This window comes from Accipiter gentilis, chromosome 4 (genome assembly GCF_929443795.1).
Source record: "Accipiter gentilis chromosome 4, bAccGen1.1, whole genome shotgun sequence".
Taxonomy (NCBI): Eukaryota; Metazoa; Chordata; class Aves; order Accipitriformes; family Accipitridae; genus Astur; species Astur gentilis.
The window spans coordinates 12625594-12639089 of record NC_064883.1 but is presented as its reverse complement, the minus strand read 5'-3'; the positions used below and the strand labels follow the sequence as shown (position 1 = coordinate 12639089).

At 36.4% G+C, this 13496-nt stretch overlaps 1 protein-coding gene across 3 annotated transcripts in view; it reads left to right on the top strand.

Moving 5' to 3' along the window:
• The window catches only part of SP4 (Sp4 transcription factor), a 28239-nt gene extending 21613 nt beyond the window's left edge, over nucleotides 1-6626 (top strand). For all 3 annotated transcript variants that reach the window (XM_049799006.1, XM_049799004.1, XM_049799005.1), the window contains exons 4-6: nucleotides 890-1118; nucleotides 1355-1554; nucleotides 2647-6626. In XM_049799006.1, coding sequence (XP_049654963.1) covers nucleotides 890-1118; nucleotides 1355-1554; nucleotides 2647-2894 — 677 coding nt within the window. In that variant the 3' untranslated portion in view covers nucleotides 2895-6626. The remainder of the gene's footprint in view (nucleotides 1-889; nucleotides 1119-1354; nucleotides 1555-2646) is intronic.
• Nucleotides 6627-13496: the final 6870 nt, after the last annotated feature.

Genomic DNA, 13496 nt, shown 5'->3' with positions numbered 1-13496 from the left:
CTCTGGACACACTCTAACAGTTTGATGTCCTTCTTATATTGAGGCACCCAAAACTGCACACAGTATTTTAGGTGGGGCTGCACTAGTGCAGTGTAGAGTGGGACAATCGCCTTCCTTGACCAGCTAGCTGTGCTGTGCTTGATGCACCCCAGGACATGGTTGGCCTTTTTGGCTGCCAGGCACACTGTTGACTCATATTCAACTTGCCATCAAGCCAGACCCCCAGGTCTTTTTCCATGGGGCTGCTCTCCAGCCTCTTGTCCCCCAATATTTATGTATAACCAGGATTACCCCATCCCAGGTGGAGAGAATCCTGGAAAAAAAACCACAAACCCAACAAAGCTCTGGTATGCCAGCTTTTTCAAGTCTTGTCCTAGAACATTTCTTTTTCTTTGTATAAGTTCCTTTGTGGTTCAATGTTGATTCAGGAGAGATTGTATGAGAAGTGACAATGTGCCATAAAGCAACTTTTAAAATTAGGTAATTATAGTTTTCTGAATGTCGGTATGTTTTCAAAGGTTATTAGGAAGACATTAATTGGCAATAGATTTAAGAGTATTTCTGTGTAAGATTTTGTTTAATGGTTTCTCATTTATCTCAGCTTTTGAGAAAAAGAAAACACATGTTAAACTAGTTCACATTTCTTAGTATCAGTCAGTAATTTGCAGTCTTGTACTGTTCTAATAACAAATTACATTAAACAAGGCTATCTAAGCTAGCAGGTAAGTACTGTGGTAGTGCTTCTGGAAAATAGCTGGATTTAATATTTGGTTTGCAGCTTCCCTTGAGTTTAGGTGGATTTTTGTTCTATAAAACATATTAAGTTTATTTGTGCATTTCACTTATTGTAATGACTAATAATAGGTACAAACACTTTCTTATTTTACAGGTCAACAGCAAGGACAGGATGGAGTAAAAGTGCAGCAAGCCACAATAGCTCCTGTTACTGTAGCAGTAGGTGGCATTGCTAATGCAGCAATTGGTGCTGTTAGTCCTGATCAGATAACACAAGTGCAGCTGCAACAAGCTCAACAAGCTTCTGACCAGGAAGTGCAACCTGGCAAGAGATTGAGAAGAGTTGCTTGCTCATGTCCTAATTGCAGAGAAGGAGAAGGAAGGTAAATGTAAATTTTATCAGTATGTATTTAGGCACCTTATTACAGATTGCCTCATTTGGGCATGAGATTTTCTTATATTGCCTACATTTTTAATATTTTTCTATTAGAAAGTATGTTTATATGTTTCTTTTTAGACAGGGGATTATAGTTATCTCTATTAGCATGAAATATTTTTCCTAATACCTAATAATATTTTAGAATATAATTGCTTACCTGTTTAAATTTGATTTTTTTAGAGGCAGTAATGAGCCAGGAAAAAAGAAACAACATATCTGCCATATTGAAGGATGTGGAAAGGTTTATGGCAAGACATCTCATCTTCGAGCACATCTGCGCTGGCATACCGGTGAAAGACCATTTGTATGCAACTGGATTTTTTGTGGCAAGCGATTTACAAGGAGTGATGAGTTACAAAGACATAGAAGAACCCACACAGGTTGGTCATCCCTCTCTGTATGCATAGTACAGCAAGTCTGAATCATAGTGGCCATGGTTAGACAGTGATATCGAAGTTCTCACTTATTAGGATCTCTGAAAACTACTTTGAAATGTAAATAAAGTAACTTTAAAACCAAGGAAGTGGTAGATTTCAGTTTTCATCAATTCAAGCTGATTGTGAAATCAGATAAGTAAAATGAGATCTGTTCAAACTGTTCTTCTGTACCTACGCTAGAAAAAGATGACCATTTCATCACAGATAGCTGATGTACATTAGCTAGTGCCTGATCTAAATTTGACAAATTTAGATCAGGGATGTACGATTGGCCATTGACCAGGGTCGTCATTTCCTCACTTGAACTAGCTCAATTCTTAAGAAAATTTTTAACCTAGTCCATACATCAGATTTGGTCTTCTTGGGGAGGGAGGTCTTGAAGTTTCAAGTGAGAACTGATAAAGCAAGTTCTCCTAACAGTTCAGATTGGAAGATGGACCTTTTAGAAACCAAAAATTTTATCAGCCTTCATATTTCTAGCCCCAAGAAGGTGTGTGTCCCCCCATCTCCCCCTGCAACTTATAGAATCAGAAGATAGCACTCGAAGTCTGAGCACTAATTACGTTTGAACAGTGACAGGACTTTTTAGTATGTTGAATTTATCTCTCTTGACATAGATTTCATACATCCTCATGGAGCTTTGGGATTCATGTTTCCAAATTCCCTTCTCATCACTGTAATCTAAATAACAAAAGTATTCTTAAAAACTGCTATCAAGTCATTTTTTCAGGGCTTTTATCTCTCCTGCTCTGTCAATTTTATGGAAGTTTATGAAAATTTTCTGGTGACCTGAAACTCAAACTTCTCACCAGATAATCACAGCATAGCAAGTATTTGTTGAGAGCATTATAGTAGTGAAGAGTAGATTGCCAAAAGCCTATGACTGAACAGAACACACCTGGAAATCACATGGGTAGAGAAGAAAACATTGTGTCCTTTTAAAGACACTTCAAATGTTGAATAGAAGAGGGTCAGATTCAAATGATCAGTTCTGTCCTTCAGTAACATTTTGGTTTTGTTCTTCTTTTAAAAAAGGTGAAAAGAGATTTGAGTGCCCAGAATGTTCTAAAAGGTTTATGCGAAGTGACCATCTCTCGAAACATGTCAAAACTCATCAGAACAAGAAGGGTGGTGGAACAGCCCTTGCTATTGTTACCTCAGGAGAACTGGACTCTTCAGTTACTGAGGTTCTTGGTTCTCCAAGAATTGTCACTGTTGCTGCCATTTCTCAAGATTCAAACCCAGCAACCCCTAATGTTTCAACAAACATGGAAGAATTCTGAAAGGATCATTTATATGGACGCCTAGTGCTGCACTTAAGTTTACATACCTTTCAGGATATGGAAGTGGGCTGGTAAAGTGGATTACAGAGCAGGAAATCATGTTTTCAGTCATGACTTCTGTAAGTGTTCCAGGTTGGAGGGTCAGCATGGGAAGTGTACACCGGTGCAACAAGACAAAAATTTCAAAAATACAAACAGCGCAAATTGATGTACTGGATAAACAGATGGGGGAATATTATTTCCATACTGTACTTTTTTAGTTATATGTCTGTATATCATGTAATGATTTTAAATGAACTTTCCCCCCCTATTTTAGCATTGTATGTTAATGTGTTTATAAAATCAGATAATATCAATGTAAAACAGGGTGGACCTTGACTAGGATTAATGTCATTTGATGAAGGTACTTTGTTTTTAAAATAAATTTGTAATATTTTCATTAGAACATCCTTTTCCCATAAGGCACAGCAAAACTGAATATGGATTGAATGACAGTGGAAATATTTTAGGTTTTTGCTTAGTCCATAGAACATGTCAGTTGATTTTGGCCGTCTTTTCTCAAGTTTTGGAATTACTCAAGAAGCAGCTAGATGATGCATGCTGCAAAGTGGTTCTGAGGTGGACCTCAGATTTATTTTGACCACTACATTATAGTAGTGTGTATAAATGACAATCAGTGAGTTCTAATTCCTCTCTTTGTTTGGAGAGCTAAGGTTATGTAGAGTTAGTGTATACAGTAGGAAAGATAAAATCATAGGAAGATATTAACGTTAGATTTTACAAAAGTAATTGTATCTTTATGTAGGATGAAAAATGAATATGGCAACTTTTGTGTCAATTTTTGGTATTTCATTTCATTACTTTTTAAAACATCCACGGTCCATTTCTAACTCATAGGTAACATGAATCATAAAACCTCAATTTTAAGTATTTAAATGTTTTAATTTTGTTAGAATTCATGGAAATTAATCAGACAATTGAGTACTGTAGCTCATTCTCCAGTATCTTCTCTCTGTAAATACTGGTTTATTATATTGTGGTTAATGTGCTGAGTTCTTTATGCTTTGACTTAATAGCCAAAGAAAAGAATTAATTATCACATTTTAACCAAAAAAAAAAGTATTGAAAGTAAACATTGTCTCTTTTTTTTCCCCCCAATATTACTGTCTTTATTTTCTCATCAAGGATAATATGTGGGCTGGTAATAAATATGTTACCTATCAAATCTTACATTGAGCCTCCAACCACAAAACAAACTGGGGAAAGAGGAATATAGTTATCTTTTTACTACACAACTTTTGATTTCAAAGGTTTGGTTACATTTTCAGATGTGCCAGTTTAATAGAAATATAGAAGAAATGAAAAACAACAGCAACAAAAACAAACTGCATTTTCTATGTGAAAACTCCAGTATGTACAAGGAGGAAAGATGGCCAAATATTTCATACTCAGGATTTTTAATTACTTCCCATAGGAATAAATGTAACCTTTTACACATACAGTTGTTTGGTGATAATTCTCATAACCAGTTTTTTAAAAAATTTATACACCAAAATATTTTTGATGTAACTAAAGGAAGTACAGTGCAAGAAGGATAAGATTTTTTTTTTCCCTGCAAATTACAAAAGGAAGAATGTGTTTGGTAGCTGTTGGTTTGAGAGACATAACAGATACCTTGTGCATTCCCTCACAAAACATATACTTCTCATCTGAATACTTTATCAATCTTGTGGTGTTTTCTGTATTTTTGAAGCAAGAGAAATACCAATCATTGTTTACACTGTGTACACTTTAGGCCAGCCCTTTGTAGCAAAATACTAAGCTGAAGGTATTTTATACTTTCAGTTTACATAAAAAGCTTTGAGATTAAAGAAAAACAATTTTACACTGTGGTTATAAATTTCAAGTTTCTTAAAGCTTTTGTAGACTTGTAACAGAGTCTTTAAATTTTAGTTGGGTTTTGTACATTATTTTGTATATTTTATTTAAAGTACTCTTAACTGATGTATCTGGATTTAAAACATCAGAATCAATTAGATGTTACATTTAATACAGATGAACATTAGGTAGTATTAACTGTTAATTTTATTATATAGGAAATGAAACGTCAAATATATATTTTATCATTATGCTTCACAATCAGTGCTATAAATTTCTTTATGCAAAGAAGAACTTTCCTAATGTTAATACCATGTTTCCTAGAAACTTCCTAGAAGTTAACAATTTTTGTAAACTGAAGTTATGAGCATTCTGCACAACCATTTCATATATAATTTTTTTCATGCATACTTACGTATGCAGGTAGGAAACTGAAGTCATTTTTAATCTGCAATGAATCCCTATTATAGATGTATCAAAATCTAAATCTGGTTGGCTTCATAGCATCTCAAGTACATTAACTTGTGTTAGCAGGTGCACATTTTACCGCTGGAATTAGAAACATTTTGACAGTCTGTTCTGCATACCATTCTGAATCCACTTTTCTGTCTTAAAAGGATCGTAAATTTCAATGTCCTTTATTTGACTCAGTGGGATATAGCTGTTGTAAGTAATAGGGCACAGATGTGCAGTAGTATCTTGTTTAATGGCATTTCACTGTTCATTCCCTTTGCCACCGTTAAAAATTTTGCTTTATTGTAATTATCAGTGCAAAGTGTATTTACCATGGTAGAACTCCAGTGTTAGAATAGTTTTTTTCTTACAATATACTTTCTTTGGTTAGGTTCGTGTATGTGTTGCCGATTACATTAGAAATTGGTGTTAAGTCATTATTTATCACATTCTTTCACGAGAGCAGTAATAAAAGTGTGTAATCTAGGAGAAAAAAGTTAATTTGTCAAAGTTAAGTAAGCATGATGTTTAGGTCCTATTTTTCAATTTTATAACTGTTTTATTGCAACAATATTTGTATTTAAGTCTTCATTTTAATGCCTTGTGGTGTTTCTTTATGCATGTCACTGAATTGTCATCCCGCAAGAATTGATGTGCAGCATAGGGTATTAAATCTACATAATGATTTTGAAACAGAAAAATAGTTGATGGTAAAAATGTAAATGTTTTGCAAAAATTCCTTATAAAAAAGTTTTGTAGTAATATTTCACTTGTAAATTTTTCTAAAAAAAATGGAAAAGGAAAAAAATGAAAGTAACATTTCCCCACATCTAGAATTTAGAAATTAATTCTGCCAGCAAAGCCTGTAAGGCATTAATTTGACACTTTTACAATGCTGATTTGTATAATTTTTTGGTGGGTTTGGAACTAAAATCATGTACAAGTTGTTGCCTGCAATAACATTTTGCAAGTAACCTATTAAAATTCCCTTGAGTTTAAAAGGTTTCTTCATTTAATTACTTACAATATAAAACAGCAATGAATTATGTTTGAGTGATAATCTGTTCATCAAGAAGAACACTAGAAAGCAAATGCTTCTCAATGGGGAAAGGTTGGCAGCAGCTTCTGGATTTGTGTAATTAAGACCTGTACTTGCTGGTCAGCGTTTCCCAACTGGCAGACTCCCAGCAGGGAATTAAACCAGCAGATTCTAGCTCAGCATGAATTCTGTGGGGTTTGTTCAGCTCCTGCGAATGGAAGTTATGGTTGTTCCTGAACACACCAAAGGAATAACCAAAGGAAAAACTTTTCTAAGGTAAGGAGTATGTACACACACACACACACAAATAAATGATTTAAATTAAAAAAAAAAATCATTCCGTTTGAGAGAGAGAAATAATAGAAATGTTATGATTATATTGCAAACAGGGAATGAATAGAACAAATAAATGGAAACCTGAAAGTACTGACTTCAAATCATAGAAAATATATTGAGCTTTTCTCAGTGAAATGTAAACGAGTTCCTGCACTGTTGTTATACTAAAATATCTTTGATGGTATATTAAATTGCTAATTATAATGATATACTAATTATTTTTTTTAAATACTAGAAGAATTTTTGTGGTAAGCCTTACCATACCTTTGCAGTGAACAAGTAGTATTATTTCACAAAGGAAGAAATAAATATAGAATCACAGAATCATTTAGGTTGGAAAAGATGCTCTCAAAAGGCCAACTGTAAGCCTAAGACTGCCAAGTCCACCACTAAACCATGCCCCTAAATGCCACAGCTACATATAAGACAACCACTAGGTTTTTCCATCTTCCAAAAGAAGATGGAATTTAAAATTTGTGGCTTCTAGTTGCGTACTGCAAGACACAATCATCTTTCCTCTTTCCTAATTGAGACCTAAAATCAATTCTCTTTATTGTATGTTTGATGAAATAACTGTTTAATTTTAAGTCTCATTAATCTCTATTTGAATGCAATGATTCTAATGTCAGACAAACTTACTAACTGAAGTCAAACTAGGCCATATTTCAAAGTAAATGCATCTGACCAACCAATATGTCTTTATTGCCCAGTTCTTTATTATTGTGGCACTGGCTTTTTTTTTTTTTTTTTTTTTTTTTTTTGGTGAATTACAAGATACATGGAGTTTTGAAGCAGTTTCTAGGTTATTGATAAGAGAGTAGTCTTCCACTTACACAGCCACCATTGTGGTACAACATCAGAAGAGGTAACGAAAGTTAACGTAAAGACACTAGGGATGAATATGCATATTCCATTTTACCCTTTTAGTTCTTCAAATGTGATCATTCTATGCTGTGAAACAAAGTATACTACCAAGTCGACTCATATCTTCTATAACTTTAAATTCAGTACCATCGCTATTCATTTAATTACATTTTATATTTATTCTGTTAGCTTAATTTTACGTCTAGCTATGTAGCAAATCTAGGATGTTGTTTTCTATGTGTAAAATTCATATTTAATTCATATTGAACTTTCTGCTGTCACCTTCACTTCCTTATGCTTTCCGTGTCCCTGCTTCCCATTCCTTTTCTTTCCCCAAAGCTACTTGCATCATTTCCCGACATCCTGAGACTTGTCAATGCACACGGAAATACTGTGGGGACCAACAGCTAGCATACGCTATCGTTGCTTGCTTTTATAGGGAGAGGACTGCGAGATACTTTTTCTAGCAGAACTGCTTCACTCTAAAAATGACTAGAGGTTATCAGAAGGTAGATTGGGGATGTGATCGGTTGATGTGAATGTGGCTAAAGACGCTTTGTTCAACTAAGCCAGACATTAAACCACTGTGATTGGGGGATTTGGCTCAACGTGCCCATTCCATAATGCAAGTGATTTAGCATTTAACAGAAATGTTGAAAGATCCCTCATTTTGCCATGGAATTGTCTGTCTCTCCTTCCAGAAGCATTTAGGATAGAAGATGTGTTAACGTGCAAGGGCTTTTTAGCAGGCTCTGATATTTGGGAATTGTTTAAGTGAAATGTTTCTTCAGATCGTTCTGCTAGCATTGCTGAGGTGTTTTTCTGTCTGGTTTTATTTTAGTTTGTTGGGCGAGGTTTTAGCAAGGATCAAAAATTGCCTACTTCTAAATTGCCAGATGAAGGAACACAGGCATTCTTTGACTTACATGAGCAGCAGTGTGCAATGCAAGATTCATAATATGTAGATTCCAAATTTTGCCTATCATTTATACTTTTATGTAAGAAAAATGCCTACCCTTGAGCCATTTTCTTATAATAATGTTTTTTTAACACAACTTTCATTTAAAACAAACAAACAAACAAAACAACAAAAAATTATGTCGGCCTTTAGTTTTCCCTACGAAGAAACCCTTTCAGTTCTAAAATGAAGTGTATTGGAGACCATAAATATTCAGAGGTTTCTTTACCAGCAATACATTTCACAGCATTTCTAGAATTTTTCGCTTTCTCTTACATCTGTCCCCTATGTGTATCCTAGCCTAGGTTTCCATTAAGACCTCTATTACTGCGTTCTCAAATACTATAGCTTTTTATCTTAATATTCTCCTGCTTCTTGCTAAAACCATTGCAGAAACACATAGACTGGACAAAAGAAGTAATCTGTCTCAAATATTTATATTGGAAAACTCTTTTGGAAAGTATTTGAGTTAAATGAGGTTTTTGTTCCATCCCCACGTATTATGGAAGCATAGTCCAGGGTAGAGTTTAAAACGGAGTATAAATTTGCAGGGCAGGGGGAGTTTCTTAGAAAATATTTGTACTGCTGGTCTGAAATTCTGTTAAGTGTTAATTTTTAAGCTGTTTTAAGTTCAGTGCATAGCTTTGTGTCACTTGTCTGTATTTTAAAGGGAAGTCTTGGGACAAATTCCAGGAAGAACCCAATCTCAAAGCTGGCTGAACTTTTGGTGTTGACACATTTGTCAAAGTTTTGGAAGATTCACAACTGAAAACGAGCATTAAAAGAAGCCTGCTCCCTGTATACCTAGACACGTTCAGACTTTTTTAAAATGTAATTGAATTAATGAGGTATTGATTTACTTTGATCGCTCAATTTACTAACTGAAGCTACTGCTGATAGGTAAGGGGTGTGTGTGCAAAGTGATGCATATGCACCTTCCGGGAGCTACTTGAAAGATTTTTGAGTTTGTCCATCCACAAGTATATAAAACTCCATCCTCTTTCTAACTCCTTTTAGTAAGTTCTGCTTCAGTCTCACAAATACACATCCTCTGCTTACAGTTTTAAAAATCTAAGGAACTAATACATAAAATTACACAGGTAGGTGGAACAAAGCCAAGAAAGTGAAAGCCAAACCAAGTGAATTAACGTTTTCAAGGCACATATTTTACTTTTATCCTGTTGTAATTTTTACTTAGGCATGCCAGATTTTCATCACTTTCTTTTGTCAGTTCCTAACAGGAAACTTCCAGAACTGGATGTGGAAGAAGTGTTTTAAAGGACAAAATGTAGCTAGAGCATAAACAGGATTCTGGTTGGTGTACCTCGTCCCCCTGACATCTCAGGTTTTTATTGACAGCTCTCATTAAAGGTTACTGCTGCTGGTGGAGGGAAAAGAAGTCAAAATAATTGAAGGAGGCAAGAATTACTTGAGAGTGGGATGAGAGGGATGATAAAATACTTAATTAGCAGGAAAAAAGGGTGATATAAAACAGTACATTACAAAACAGGAGACTGAAGAACAGGAACAAACCTGAATGGGATCTAAAATGATAAAAGAGGAGTAAGAAAAGTAGTAGTCCTCATTTTGAGCCAGAAGAAGGTGGAGAATAAGTAGGATTGTCCCTTTGCAAATACAAATGTTTTAATGCTTTTGACTTTTGAAACAACGCTGGTCATGGACATGATGCAGGCAGCTTCTTCCTATCTTGATGAGCAGCAGAAGTCACTGAGTACTCAGTAGACTCACTACTGAAAGTTCTTTAAAAGTGGAAGTCCGTGTTAGTGTTTATTTTTCTAAACTGCTGGATTTGCAGGCACAGTGGAATACGTTAAGAGTACAGTCTCCTGGGAGCTGTGCGTGGACATGGTAAACGTCAGTCATCCTGGATCTGTTACCATCTGTTTACATTAAGACAAACAATCAATCTTTACAGGCTGTTATAAAACTGGAAGATTTTTCTACTTACAGAGGAAAAAAATCAATTTCCCTCAGCTTTTTCCCCTTCCTCTTCTATAGCAGTGTGAAACTATGCTGAAATCAAGTTGGTGACCTTGATGGAATAAAAATACTCTGGTTTAAATGGTAAGAGCTTAAGACATGAAATAGCAATACACTTAAGCTCCTGCTCTTAAATGCCGGCAGGACTGATTTCAGTGTCTTCCAACATTAACTTAACTGAAAAAGTTCGAATGATATAATTCAGAGGTATTGTGGTCAATAATATGGCTGCTGCATTAAACAATCCACGCTTCTATGTTAACATTTATAAATTTCACTTCTGTTGAACTAATTGCCTGAAGCCTCTTCTGAAACTAATTTTGAAACCTTTGGGTAGCCTTCTCTTTTTACACTTTAAGCTTTCAAAAGTAGTTTGCCATTGTGGATCCCCTGGAAACCACTCTGATTGCTATTTATTATTGCTATTTAGCCAGTAGTAATGAGTGATTGCACCTTTGTTCTTCCTTTAGTTGTGACTGTTCAATAGCCTCTATCTTCTATTTGGTTTAGCACAGTAGTCTGTTACCACACTGTTAGAATAAAATGTCTTAGTCTTTTAAGAACTGTGGTCTGTATTAGATTGTTATCTAATTAATTAGCAGTAGCCAACTGATCACCCAGTAGCATGCATGTGAAGAGTAGAGACCTGGAGAGCAATGGAGTATGTAACCAGCCAATATATGAACAGGCATTCCCTGCAAAAATGCTAAATTTAATCCTGTCTCTATTTGGCCTCTTCCATTCTTCCAAGTTCTGCATGTGGCCTGCAGAAAAAAAAGAATCATTATCCTTGGTCTTGAGAAGATGTCTAACAAATACACAGGAACACATGCAGTGAAAAAAGTAAGCTGAGACAAATGTTTATTGCAACCAACCCCCGCCAGCTGGACAGCAATGATATGCTGAGGAAAAGCAAAAGTGAAATTTATCGGGAAAAATGATAACAGATTTCAGATGTGTCACAGGTTCAGAGAAGGAATTTTGGGGGATTACCTTTTTGTCATATTGAAGAAATGGTAATTCATGTATCACAATAATCTGTATGAATCCCTTTTTTAAAATGACTTCACAGAATGTCCTGTGTAATCGGTCAGCTGAAGTAGCTAGCCAAAGCTTTCCACAAAGATTCTGCAAACAGGAGTTTATAATAAGGGTCAGAAAATGACTTCTGAAGGTGCCAACCCTTTTCATTTCAGAGAACAAAAGCTTCTATTCAACTACTTCACTGAGATTTTAGGGATTGTTATCTATTTCTTGTACATCTAGTCAACTCTCACCTTATATCCCTCGAGATTTAAGATTATGATTTCAAATTACTGTTGTCTGTTAATTGTCTATTAATTGTCCTTCTGACTGGCCAACTAAGAGATTCAAATATCCACTCTATTTATCTTGTTGAATGTGTCTATTCATTGTGCTAGAGCTGCAACAGCTAACTACAAAATTTCGGTTGAAGCTTTCGACCAAACTCTTGCCGAATTGCACTGCTAGAAGACCTCTGCTTTGCTGAATATTTGAGACAAGATTTTAAGAAACAAAAGGATTATCAGAAAAGAATATGGCACATAAAACTTGAAGACAATTCATGTCAGTCACTGAGGTGACAGAAGAAGTCAGTAAGATACTTAGGGTCAATCGTCAGGATTTTAAGCCCTCTTGTAATGGTAGAATTATTTTATTTTCTTTGAAGAATATTGCACTTGGTTTCCCCAAGGACATGGGGAAATTACTTGTCTGAGAGAGAGAGAGATGAGACTTTTTCACCAGTGCCCATTTAAATTTGTAGATTGTTCTGGAAGTGACCCAAGAGGCAGGTTGGTTTGTCTGCGGGGAAGCCTTGAAAAAACCCCACGCTTAGACCAGGACAGCTATTTTCTCTGCCGCTCTGTGATCCCAGAAAAGAGAAGTAGATCAAGCCTGGCAGCGAGGAGCTATATTGCACAGATCAATGGCTCCAAAGAGCGAGAGAAGTTGAAAGAACTCCTGCTGTTTCCTTGAGGTGGAAAATGCTCTAAATGTTGGTTACGTGCTAAATGTTGACCAAACGAAGCATGAAAAGCAAACGGATGGCACTGGCGAGAGAGCCAAACTCCAAGCCCTAGCAACCGTGCTGAACTCCGGCTGGCCCCTGCAGAGGGGGAAATAATCCCCTTTTCTAAGAATATAAGGACAAAGGTGCTTACAGAAAAGACGCTAGGGGAAGAAATGTAACGTCCCCTGTGCCGCAGAAGAATGAGAGAAAAAAATCATCAAGGAGCACTACAGTTTCTTGCACAAAGTGAGAAGGCAAGCCAGCTCCAAAGGTCTGTCGGGCAGCAGCCCGGCACACGGTGGATTGCTGTCACCAGGCATTACCTCACTATTCGTGCTCAACTCTTGGGAGAGCTTTACACGCAGCGGAGCGGGGCGCTGCGCAGTCAGAGCTTTGCCCACCTACAGGTATTGGTTTCTAGGGTACGTTGGCAGTAGAGCTCAACTCCTAGTCACCATTTGGTTTTTCCTTGCTGCAATCTGTTTGTCTTGAGAAAAACTCCGTGATCACAGAGGTCGACTTGATCCCCATGCCAGGAGCATGCCTGTATTTTTATAAGGGTATTGTTGCGTTAGTTACGTGGGGGAAGACAACTTTTGCTGAGGTTAGTGGCCATCTACAGCGGTGTCTCCAGTCCGGCTGCCCAGCAAGTTGGCCGACCACCATGGGCTGATAGCGGAAGGAGCAGCCTGTAAGTGCCAAACTGAAGAAACCTCCGAGAGGAACCCGTCACACGCCAAATGAAACTGGCTTTCTTTGCAGCTGACATAATGGATGTTTTTCTCAAACAGGCACAGATTTTTTGCTTTCGCTGGCTTGAAAACATGTATTCTGCAAATATCTGTGTTTTGTTTGTGCTTAATCAGATACAATTAGGCAGCTCTAGCAGCTGTGAAGTGGGGAAGGCAAACACTAGTGACCTGTTTCTTCCTTCTTCTGCAAAAAAAGCAAACCAAGGAGCAGTTTTAAATTGCAGTAGGCAATATTTATTATGCAGTGAGTGTAACTTCAGACAGCAGCTGTCCTCGCGCCGCTGCGTAA